Source organism: Danio rerio, chromosome 16 (assembly GCF_052040795.2).
Source record: "Danio rerio strain M-AB ecotype USA chromosome 16, GRCz13ab, whole genome shotgun sequence".
NCBI lineage: Eukaryota > Metazoa > Chordata > Actinopteri > Cypriniformes > Danionidae > Danio > Danio rerio.
The window spans coordinates 26,456,581-26,468,689 of NC_141036.1; the positions used below are offsets into that span (position 1 = coordinate 26,456,581).

At 37.8% G+C, this 12,109-nt stretch overlaps 2 protein-coding genes across 5 annotated transcripts in view; one reads left to right on the forward strand and one right to left on the reverse strand.

The window, feature by feature from the left end:
* Positions 1-11,966, forward strand: part of nbn (nibrin) — a 46,310-nt gene extending 34,344 nt beyond the window's left edge. For 2 of the 4 annotated variants that reach the window (XM_087285710.1, XM_087285711.1), the window contains exon 16: positions 11,269-11,966. In XM_087285710.1, the coding sequence (XP_087141836.1) occupies positions 11,269-11,284 (16 nt within the window). In that variant the 3' untranslated portion in view covers positions 11,285-11,966. 4 annotated transcript variants of the gene reach the window in all.
* On the reverse strand, positions 4,259-12,095 carry osgin2 (oxidative stress induced growth inhibitor family member 2). The gene is made up of 6 exons (XM_087286996.1): positions 11,230-12,095; positions 8,219-8,311; positions 7,918-8,054; positions 7,625-7,816; positions 7,276-7,367; positions 4,259-6,960 (listed from the first exon to the last, which is right to left on the reverse strand). Exons 1-6 carry the CDS (start codon positions 11,360-11,362, stop codon positions 5,694-5,696), a joined length of 1,914 nt encoding a protein of 637 aa, XP_087143122.1. The 5' UTR covers positions 11,363-12,095; the 3' UTR covers positions 4,259-5,693.
* Positions 12,096-12,109: the final 14 nt, after the last annotated feature.

Consider the following 12,109-nt stretch of genomic DNA (forward strand, 5'->3'; position numbering starts at 1 on the left):
TTGACACTCTCGCCACTTTCAGTGTAAATGCACAGATAGTTTATAGCTCAATCCAAAGCCGTTTTTGTTGGTGCTGTCAATTTGGCAGTTTGCATGTTTTTAGAAATGTTAGCTTAATGTTAGAAATGTTTCAGAAATATTAGCTGAAAGTGAAGTGCCTGTCTAGCTTATTCACAGATGTTTTATTCACACCAGAAATAAATGTAATGCTAACTTGCTGTACAAGTATTTTTAACTTGCTCATTCAGATAAACGGCGAAGGGTATGCGACCGTCCAAAGACCATCTGTGTTCACATGACTCAGATGTATAAATCAGGCTTCAAGAATCAAGATTGTGTACTTTTGTTATTAATTATTTATAACAGTAATATTTATGAACTAATAATGGCATGTCAGACTTACTAAATACAAATAACCAGCACATTTTTTTAGCTTCAATAATTGTAACTTTGTCTTGTGGGCAATGGCGTAGGTTATATCACATACAACCGTAACATCATTATCATCATTACTCCTGTGTCTTAGACTCCTTTGAGAAAGAAGGGTTAGGCCTCTTTAGGCACGGAATTGTTGCCTGGAGACTGAACCTGTCTAACTGGGGACTTTCAAGTGGTGCCATTTCTCCTGCTAAGCAAAACAACACACACTCGCGCCCTCAAATATACACACAGCCACGGCCGTGTGGTTTGTCCAACACAACTGTTTGATCTCTGAATCTGCTCAGCCAGTCATGCATGGAGTGGGAACATCACACAGAAAATAAAAAGAATGAAAAGAAAACAGCACCTCTGTTTTTCCAACATCTTCTCCAGCTCCCTCCCCCGGGCTAATGAATAGTCCCAGACATGTTTTATGGAGGAGGATGTCTGGTTTGATGACTTTTAAACCATGTCTGATTTTTACAGCACACCAGTTTGTGTCAGTTGACTCGGTTATTCAATCACTGTTTACTAATTGTCACCGTAGGGTAGGAATTTTAAAAGCCTTTGTGGGAATGATTGTTGGGACTGTAGAAATGTTTTTCAATTGTGTTGAATCCATTTTGCTTTTTTCTCTTTTTCTCACAGGTACAACCCTAGGCCTGCAAAGAAACGATAGATCATTAAAGTACTAATGTCTGTGTGATGCAAGACTGCAAAGAAAAACACATGTCCGTTTTTATGAGATTTATTTCTCTAATAAAAAAAACTGTGTACAAAACATATGTATATATGTATATATATATATATATATATATATATATATTAAAAGTTGAAGTTTTACAAAACTGAGCAGTCTTAATTCACATCCAGACCAACTTTACATCACCGTGCGAAGCAGCTTCAAACAGTCAGTCTTGTATTTAAGAACTTTCTCATTTGCTCAGATTTGTTGGTTTTGGTTCCTTCAAGTGTACCTTCAAGTCTTTAGATGATATCTACTGTCTAAACTGTCACTCCACACAAAGATACCCTCAGCAGTCTAAACTTGCATGCTGAGACTTAACTTTAACAATGCTAGTTGAGAAGGTATATAAGTCATTACTTCTAAGGAATAAAACATTTATTTGGCACAACAGATGAGTATGAAGTAAAAGATTTCGCTATTAATTTCTATAAAACCCTTCATGCATAAGTAGGCCCAAGTAGGCCCACACAGAATCTGCGCATGCAGAAATCTGTAGATTTACGCAGGTTTTTAGCCCATGGTTTAGTCAGTGTATATGCTTTAAATTTATATTCAGTTTTTAAATTAATTTTACTAATATTATTGTGAAATAATAATAGTAATATTAAAATGTTCATATCATTTCTTTACCATACAGTTTGTAAAGTAATATTTTCTGTCTTTTTAGTAGTTATATTATATACACTGTAAAACCCAACAGTCAACTTTATCAAATTAAATGAGTATAGTTACTCAAAATTGACTGAAAGTTAATTCTACTCAGCTGAAGAGTTTTGAACTCAAGGTTGGAGGTAATCAGATACCTTATTACTTCAACTTAAATGGAGAAAGTGCACAGTACTCCTATAGAAAAGTTTTTTTTTTTTTTACTCGTGGTTTTTAACAATCAGTTTCCTTAAATGGTTTGAGTTGCCTTAACTTATTGGGTTTTACAGTACTTAATTTGTTTGAGTTCTATTTATTTATTGGGTTTTACTGTGCTTAAATTGCTCTGTTTACTCAAGTGAATTAAGTTTACAGTACTTATTAGGATTAGTTTTTGAACTTAAATGGTTTGTTGCAATCAGTTTCCTCAGATGGTTTGAGTTACCTTAACTTATTGGGTTTTACAGTGTCGGAGACTTGCTTTGTTTACCAAATAAGTGGACATAATTGTGTTTGTATTGTAAACACTAAATAAAAGTGAGAAATGCATTGTTTTTTTATTTCATACATTAGTTTTTATATATGATACTCCCAAAATCATTCAGCATAAATCTGCAGAGTTTTAACAAAATTCTCAGCAAAAATAGCAAAAATAATAATAATAATAATCTGCAGATTCTGTCTGGCCCTAGCCATGAGTCCAAAGCTCTAAAACCTTTCACATTAGATTCAACTTAATTCCATCAGTTCTAACCTCCATATTTATCAGTTTTACTTAAAAATGACCTTAGTGGGTGACAAGCACTGCAGTTACTATAAATAATAATATAAATGTATTGTTGCAAGGTTTGGCACTTGTTTTGGGTTACAGAGTAAGGCTCGTTTGGATGTTTTCTGATGGGAAAGATACACATTGTCTAGGAATTGCAATTTGGCCTTTTTTTTTTGTCTGAAGTTCAGACTTGTGCAGATCAGGAGCTCATGGCTCTTTTGCTGTAGTGGCACTACACATTCACTCTTTGATCACTCAAATATGTAGTTATAGAAGCCTTTTATGCAAGTTTATTTACCAGTGAAGCGCTGGTATAAACTATATTAATTTTCTGTTTAAAGTGCTATGTGTTCTATATTATAATTCCAAATAGATACATCCAAATAGATAGAATAGAACATTTCTTTTTTTCAGGATAAGGCCATGTTTGTGTACGGTCAATCTTTAGACAAGGAAATGCATTAGCTTGTTATTAACTGTGTGCATATTAATATACATGAATTGTGCGTTCATTGGTATTTCACAGCAGAAATGTTTGTGCGGTCTGCAACAATCTTTAAGAATCAAACCTTTTGACTACATCATCGCTCTTTAGGTATTGCTTTCTTTTACAGCTTAGTGCAAGCATCCTTGACTTCACACTGACAAGATTAATTCACTAAAGATTTTTTTGTGTCTGGGCTGTAGGCACTCTTACTATCAGCACTCCTATTGATAGTAGCAGCTTCTCTTCGCTTTGCTCAACCTTGACACTTTTCATTCTCAACAGTCTGTTTCTTGTGATGCCAGCTCTGAATTATGTGTGGTTACTTAACCCCTACAAACTGCTGTCAGTGTGAATGTCCCTTTAGGCACTGCAATCATGACTGGGAGATATCCTGTCTGTGATGTGATGCAAGAGCGGATACATAATTACAAATAACAAGGCAACTGACAGCATTTGCAACAATACGAAGAACATACTCTGTCTGAAATTTAAATTGACACGTTAGCACATCATTTCTGACCAGCAAAAACCCCTATTTGTATAACAATCAACATAAGACACCACTGGAAAGAGAGTAGCTTCATCTAGTCTCTTTTAAGTGGTGAAAACATTTACATTTAATTTAGCTTTCACTGCATACATATAAAAATGAGATGTGTTCCAATACAATTCCTGTCAAGAAACAGCTTCTCTGTGGCTGGGCATACACTGCATACACTGAATTCTAAATTATCTTAGAATCGGAGCGAATTTCAGCTTTGTCATGCGTCGTTTCATGTGCTGTGTTCATGCACTGTGCGATTAACCTTTTTTGCTTTTCTGATAAGGCAATCAGATTTTCTGAAATGTTAGAAATTTTAGTCTGCCCTCGTGAGGGAGAAATGGTTCTGATTAGAATATATATATATATATATATATATATATATATATATATATATATATATATATATATATATATAGTATAGTATAGTATAGTATAGTATTTTAAAATTTCTTTCATTCTAACAGAGCTTCAGACTCCTTCCTCTTATGGCCCTATTCCACTCAATGGTGTAGTACGGGTTGGTTTGGTACGCTTGTATGGGTGTTTCAAAAGGTACCTAAAAGCGAACTTTACCATATCACTTTTTGGGAACCCTTTGCAAAGAGTATCTAGCACAACAAAAGGGTACCAAAAGGCGAAGCAAGATGTGCAACTGAACGCTATTGGTTTACAGAGATACGTCACTCGCTCATGCAACACGCCAGGAGAATGAAAACGAAGGAACTGCTATTTTAAAAACACAGCTGAGACATTACACCGTAATAATATATACATATAATAATGAGCCTTGGTCGACCCGAGCTCAAACAAACCTTTTTGTTGTCTTGATTAACAGCCACAAAGCCAAGAAGAATAGCAGAATCTACCCTGTGCCTCGTTGTTTTTCACAATGCTGTCTAGAGCGCGAGTGGTTTCACTTTATCGCTTGCACTTGCCGTGCGTCTATATTTGAAATAGCGAACTTAATAATAATAATAACGTGCGCATGATTATTGAAGTGCTTCTAATATCCAATTCTTTCAGAAACGGACAAACGTAAGACTGACATGCGAAAAAACAAAAGAGCAAAGAATTCTTTCAGCAACTTAAAAGATGATCACACTGCCATGTTTAGCTATTATCATCACCTTGTGGACTATTATGAACTCAAAATGACGAATTTACTTTCTGATAGAGGTGACGTGCTGGTGAAGAATAAAGATGCAGATGAGAGGTTTACGTTGACTGCGGGCTATATGTTGCGTGTTGTTTTTGAACCCAAATCATGACTAAATCTATGCTGTGTAGTTTTTTTTTTTTTTTTTTGTAATTGGTAACGTATCAGAGAGTGTAAGGGTCTGTATGTTTTCATATATTTAGCATTTATTAATTTTATACAATGCGGATGTTGCAATAAGCTATTTCACGCTCATTGACCTGTAGTTAAAATCAAAGCATGTTCATAGAACAGTTAGTAATAAACATTCATACACAAGAATTTATGTGTATAAAGCATCTGTTTTGTGAGAAATGCTTCTTATACGATATGTGAACGACCCATATTTCCTTGAGTGAGAATGTTGTCGACTGAAACTTTCTGTCGTACCATTGGAACCCTTCAAAGACAAATGCAAGCCTGATAAAGGTGACTCGTGCTGTACTGTACTGTACCACTCAGTGTAAAGGGTCATAATGAGTCGTAAATAAAACATACTCTGGTTTGCCAAGAGGGCAAACCAGGTTGCATGTCCACCAAATTGTTTTTGAACTACAAGCATTTTTTTCCTGTTGTTGTAAACGAAAGTTTTAAAATCTGGCTGCATAGCCAATCGCTAAGCGTTTTGTTTTATGTTTTTTAAATGCTTTGACAGTTTGAGAAGTTCTCACAACTGATGCTCTGGTTTTGCAGCACAAAAAAATGCTTTGGTGAAGTTTGTGCTGACTTCCTATGCACTATGCTGCTAAACAATTGGACAGAATAGTGTGAGCACATGAATACAGACCTTTGGCTTTACATTGCATGCATTCTTTCTGTAAAGGGTGAGTTAGTACCTTGCCCAAATCGCATTGAACTCAGCATATGCCCGGCCTTAGAGACTTACACAAACCCTCCTCCTCCATCCCCACTTACTTCTCTTCCCCATCCACCACATCCTCCTTCCTCAGCAATCAAATTCCTGTTTTTCTTCATCCTCTGTTTTAGTCTGCTTAGTAAACAGCTAGCAATGCCAAGAGCACCACCCTTCAAGAACCGCACAAAGTTGTCACCAATAAGGGGTCCCATAGCAAAGAGTCCAGGTTCAGCATTGCACTCAAAGGTGTAAGGGTTTATGTCGACAGGATTCTGTCTGCAGGAAATCGGCCTACTAGGATCCAAGCCAAGGTACTGCCCTTGCTCCTTCAAGAAAAATAAGTTAGGATAGGTCCCGATCAGAACTAGTACCATAGAGACCTTGAAGACTTTAAGAACACCACTGGATCCCCTCATTACACAGTGCATGTCAGGCTGAAAGGAAAGCACACAGTGCTCAGGAAAGCTGGTGTAGCTGGGGTGCAAACAAGAACAAGGAGCTGTGGGACTGGCAATAGGTGATGCTTTGTAACCCTGGGAACACATCATGTTGTAGACCCTGTGATATTCAGGATAAAGTGTCTTTGGCAACTGTTTGAAAATAAGACCTGGGTCGTCAACACGCTTGCGAAATGCATGTAACACAGGGACCCTATGGTTCAGGGCACACAGTACTGCATCAGCTGCACTAAGCCCTGCTCCCACAATCAAAACAGGGTCTGAAGAAGAGCCCAGTTTGCCATGACCGCTGACAGCAACCCCAAGGTCACGCACGCTGTGAAACACGTAAGGGAGATCCTCTCCTTCAACTCCTAGTCGGGCAGGAGAGTCAGATGCCCCTGTTGCTAAAACAACATTCTCTGCAAATAAGCTAAAAGGGACATGAGTGTCCCCTTGGAGCTTTTGGTAACCCCTGACCTCCCAGAGTCCCTGTGAAAGCCCCTGGGACAACCCAATTTTCTCTCTTTCTTCATCTTTGCCTCTTTTATCTTCATCCCCCTCCTCAATCTCACCATTTTTAGTGCTTTTCTCAGTTCCATTTTGTAACTTCTTACTAAACCCATTTACCACTCCATTCTTGTTCTCTGTGCTGTTCTTATTGCAATTATCAAACCCATTTTTCACTTCATTGTCTTTTTCATTCCCATTCCTGTTTTCAAGACTGCGGTGAAGTTTTTGAACAGAGGTGACGTAGGTATTGTCAACAAAGTTTTTCTGGAGACCCATGAGTTTGACATAATTTTTGTAGTAGGAGGAGATCTCCTCTGGTGTTGCTCGATCATTGGATGCTGCCCTGTGAAGGAATCCCAAACACACAATGGAATCCATCAATCTCAGTAAACAAACTCAGAATATCTTCTTGATAAATACTATTGTGTGCTGTCCACCTCCTGGAGACCAATGTTCCTGCATAGTATAGCCCCAACCTGTTTCGACAAACCTGGATCAGAGTTTCTAATAATCCTAAAAACCCTAAAGCCTCTTGGTTTGGGTTCGTTTAATTAGAGTAAGAAACTAAACTTTACAGGTATGGTCCTCCAGGTAAGAGACTTGACCACCCTGTACCAATGCCTTCATCATGTATGAAGTTGTAATGCATAGCACATACCTTCTTTTGCCGGAGGTTATGTCTCTGTAGTTGACTCCCGGTAACTCCATCCAAATGCCGAGGCTAATGGTCAACATTGAACCTTCCATTGCCTTGAAGACCAAACGGAGATTATTTTGTCAAGAAAGACATTAAGACAAAAATAGCTATTTTTAGTCTCAACACCCATTATGTAAGTTGCCTTGGATACCTGTTAAAGTAAGACTATTGGGGTAAGACTTATTTCAAATGCCGTAGGGTTTAAGCAACACATTTAAATATCTCTCAAAGCTAACCAGAAAAGTAAGGAAGTTTGTTTCAGCTCAGGCAATTGTAATTTAGAAGCAATATACCCAAATAGTTTACTTACATGCCAAGCACCACCAGGTGTAGCTTTGCCCAGGACCAGATGAGGAATGTGATGTTTCTTTTCAAGTCTCCACTGCAAAACAGAGGGGAACTCGAAACCTAGATCTGCATTTGGATGAAGAAGTGTATCGAAGAGCACCGCTACAGGGTTCCCTGAACGTCCCTCTAAACCTTCACAAAGATATTCCAAGTCCTAACAAACACACGGGCACCTGGTTTGTTCCACAGTTTTGGATTGTATACAGTATTCAAAGACCAAAATTATAGTTGCTGATGTTTTTGTCATCATTTTACCTGTTCAGTGATGGGTAGCTGTTTGGCTTCCTGTAGTTTACGAAAGAGGATGTGGTTTGGGTGCACAGCCTTGGGATCCAAATAAGGAGTATATCCATTAAGCAGGTATGACAGGCATATACCAGAAGGACCATTACCTGTGAGGAGAGAGGCTTGTGAGTCTGGAATGTTCTTGTGAAGATTCTTTTCGTTTGTAAATCTATTTTACTCATATTCACACTAATTAATAGCGATTAAGATTTAATGATATTATGAATACCCATTTCTCAGTAGAATATGATCTTTCCTTCTTATGACTCACCAATGATAATGACTGGAACAGTTCGGGTACAGTCTCTCGACAAGGAACTTTCCTCCAACAGGGGCATAGTGGTAGCCAGAATTAGAGCTGGCACTGATAAATACAAAAGAAATGTGGCAATCACAATAACTTGATTCTGTCCTACAACATCTTAGCATGTTACATTAATATTGTAGAGTATATGGCATTTGTTTTGCATATTTTATTTACACTTATTATCTAAAATATAAATGCATAACAAATACATGGTACCAAGTTTTGATAGCCTGTAAATCATTTTAATACATCATCTATAGTGTATAGTGCGCAAATATAGAGCATACATAAATTTTTTTGCTCGTTTGTTTTACTTTGTGTCGAATATTCTGCCCTTTTTCTTCACTTGTCGTATAACGCAAAATTTTAATAACATGTCACAAACTACATGCAAAAAAAGACACTGCTCAGAAACTCAACCCAGCTGAGGTAATACTAGCATTAGCGCTGCCACTACTTTCTGACAAAAGCTAATCATAATCTGTTTGTGGCGTGTTGCACTGTTATCTAAGTGCACTCATTGTCTCAACTTCACAGGTGTAAATCACCCCCTGATTACGCCTCAGTTTGGCTCATAATCCATGCAGCCCGTGTTTATGTTTTTCGAAAGAAAAAAGAGGGGTCGGCATGCTGACAGTCGGCACATCGCAGCAACCCATCACAACCTGTTTTTCTTTGACCACGATTGTTTACTGTTTTCAGAGTGAGTGCGCAGGATTCCAGGCATAATCGGGGGTGAGGATGGCGGGACAGGGGTGTGTTAGGGGCGGAGGGGTCCATTGGCAGGGGTTGAAACTGGCATTTCCACCTCATTGCCCCATTTTAACAGTCTCCTGATCACATTCAGAAGGGGTACTCACATGGGCTGACCTACCACTTGTTTTCCACTCTCATTTGTCTGTTTTCAAAAAAGACTCAGTCCACATAATGTCTACAATATTTTGAATGGTCAATCACAGGACTCAAATATTTCTGAATGATGACCACTGTCTAAGGCAAAATTTTGACCAGTCATCCAGAAAAACAAATGTATCCTACAGATGTGCCTGTGATATTTTGTAGTATTTTGAGCTATAATGACTGACTTGTACATTGTACCTCATGCAAAAAAGTAATTAATTTAACTAATTTTAAATGTTAATAAAAAAATAAAAATTAATGAGTTTTTGTTGCTCCGTAAACTCTCAATTTCTTCATCAATAACATTAAACACAATCTAATGGACATTTCAAAACCCCTTTAAAAAACCTAACATCATTTGTTGGCAACAAACAATTTTGTGTTCAATAGATGTCCAATAGACATCTAAATGTAGACAGCTTGGCTAAAACAAGGCTAAACAAATAAATTTGACAGACTTTGTGTGTAGTCATTCATTCATTTCCGTTTATATGATGACTGTAGTCTAGTTTGGGCCTATTCTTAGATGTGTAGTAGATTTCACTGAAAACCTAATTTTAGCCTTGTTTTAGCCAAGACGACTATGGTCCTTATTTTACACCCGGCGCAAGGCGAGACGCAATAGTTGTTTGCTAGTTTCAGCTTGGCGCAAGAGTTGTTTTGACGTTTTGCGCCCCGCTGTTTAAATAGTAAATGCAGTTTTTGTATAATGTTATTATTAGCAGTAGTATTTATTATATGCATATGTATATTTGTTGTATTAAAAACAAGCTTAGATGTGCCCACCTGTCAGGTTTTAGACCATATGGGGCACAGCATGTGTATTTGGATATAACTCAGTTTTTTGACCACACTTTGTTATTATTATTCATTTATTAGTTTGCTGGAAATTAGAACTGAATTTAAAAATAGTTTTGAAACAAATCTTCGCGCTTAAGAAACAAAATTATTTATTAATAGGCTAATTGATGTGTGTGCGTACAACACGAGAAGGCCTTATCTCTCATTCTTACGCTGTAGATGCTCCGTTTAACTGTTTTCTCGCTAGTTAAGTGTTCAGTTTTTCCACTGACAAAGTCCGTCATGTAAATAGCAAATGCGCTTTGGGGCTACGCAACTGACTCTTAAAGGGAATGGGAGATGAGACTCTGATTGGTTTATTCTCAAAACACACCTATAACTCATTAAGAAAATACGCTCAACCCTTTTAGACCACGGCGCAAAATGGATTTTTCCATCCTTAAATTAGCAAAAGTGGATTCTGACATACCCTTATTGCTTTTGCGCTTTGCACTTTGCGCATGGATCGTCAAAATAGAGCCCTATATGTTTAGATGTCTATTAGCCATCAATTAGACATCTTTAAAAAAATAATAAAAAATGCTTCCTGGGTTGGGAATCAAAACATCAGACATAAATAAAACCACGATTTATGGCTATCTAATAAAACAGTGCAAGTACATTCATTGGGAAAGAGGGAAAGCCAGTATTATGTCTGCGTGTTGTCTAGACAGGACTATCAGTGAGTCTGAAGCCCAGACTGGATGGTATGTCAGTATGTACACATAGCCTACACACACGTGTCTGTGAAAGCACGTGTGTATGCACGTTGCCCATAAGGATTACGCCTCCAAAATTATAGATCTACAGTAGTAGAAAAAACGCAACCAGGGCAGGCAATAACGTTTAAGCCAATTTGGTGTTAGTTCAGTTTATATTGCACGTAACGGAGTGAAATACCATACGCATACTGTGCACATCAATTAAACAAATAGGTTATAGCTTCTGATTATGTCTTTATGGCCTATGCATATTTATAAACAAGAATAAACAGCATACATCTTTCTGTGGTAGTTATTAATGACACTGGATTGGCAGTTTTTCCAGTCCTCTGGTAAAAGCATTAAAAGCCCTGACTTTAAGAATGCTTGTGAAACAAAAAAGGTTTTGTGATAACGCATTAAATTGTGAGAATTATGTATGATTTAATCTGCCATAATTTAGGTCACATCTACAGTCCAATATGAGTACTGTTTGGAATGGTAATAAATACATTTCTATAATGATTTTCTTACCTCCAAACGAAAAATCTTCAAGAATGTCTGTTTTTTCAGATTCGCGTATCTCTAGAAGGCTCGGGATGCTGCACGCGGTATAAATAGTCCGTATCCCTAGTGGGAGGATCCAAGCCGAGTCACAGGATGACATGGACGAGTGATTTTCTAAAGATGATGCCAACTGTTTTTTTTTTTTTCTTCTGGGATGGCGCCGGTTAACCAAAGCGTACCACCAGTGATACAGAACTGAAATTAAACCGACGTAGCACCGAGAAGCTGCGAGGCGTCAGTCTCCATCCAACATCATCTGCGCCTCGTGCCGCACCGGCAGGCATATAGTGCGAGCCCAGATCCGCGGAGTCCGCCGTGCGCTCATGGAATCACAGAAAAAACTACACGCACTATTTCCCGTTAAACGGAAGGAAACTCAATCGATCATTACTCGGTTCGGGCAAAATCTCCTCTTTAACACACACCTATATAAGAAGGCATATTAGTTTATTCGTTTTTATAATAGTAGCAAACACGTCTTTTATATTTTGTTTAGTATCCAATTTTTCTGCAACTGTAACACAAGTAAATGTGTTAATTATATATCGACCATATGTAAAGTAGACTTTTAAAAAATAATTAGTCAACTTCATCTTGCTCTAGGCTACTTGTGTATTTGCACTTGGTGAAGCTCTTGCTAAATTCTGTCAACATTTAAAGGCACGTTTGAATCATTAAATAACTAACAATTAGTCTCGCATGAACATTTTCTTATAAGTCATTGACAACCACTGGATGGCGTAGGTAGTACACGCGCACTGTTTCCTAACCTGTTTTATATGGCGTCCGGAATGGGTCAATAACCTGACGCTGCAACGTGCACTCGTCTCACTGAACGTGACGTCTG

Coding starts and splice junctions, on each gene's coding strand:
- osgin2 (XM_087286996.1), bottom strand. CDS start 11,362: ATGTCATCCTGTGACTCGGCTTGGATCCTCCCACTAGGGATACGGACT. Junction 8,312..11,229: donor TGAAGATTTTTCGTTTGGAG/GTAAGAAAATCA, acceptor TGTATTTATCAG/TGCCAGCTCTAATTCTGGCT. Junction 7,368..7,624: donor CACCTGGTGGTGCTTGGCAT/GTAAGTAAACTA, acceptor TTGGTCTTCAAG/GCAATGGAAGGTTCAATGTT.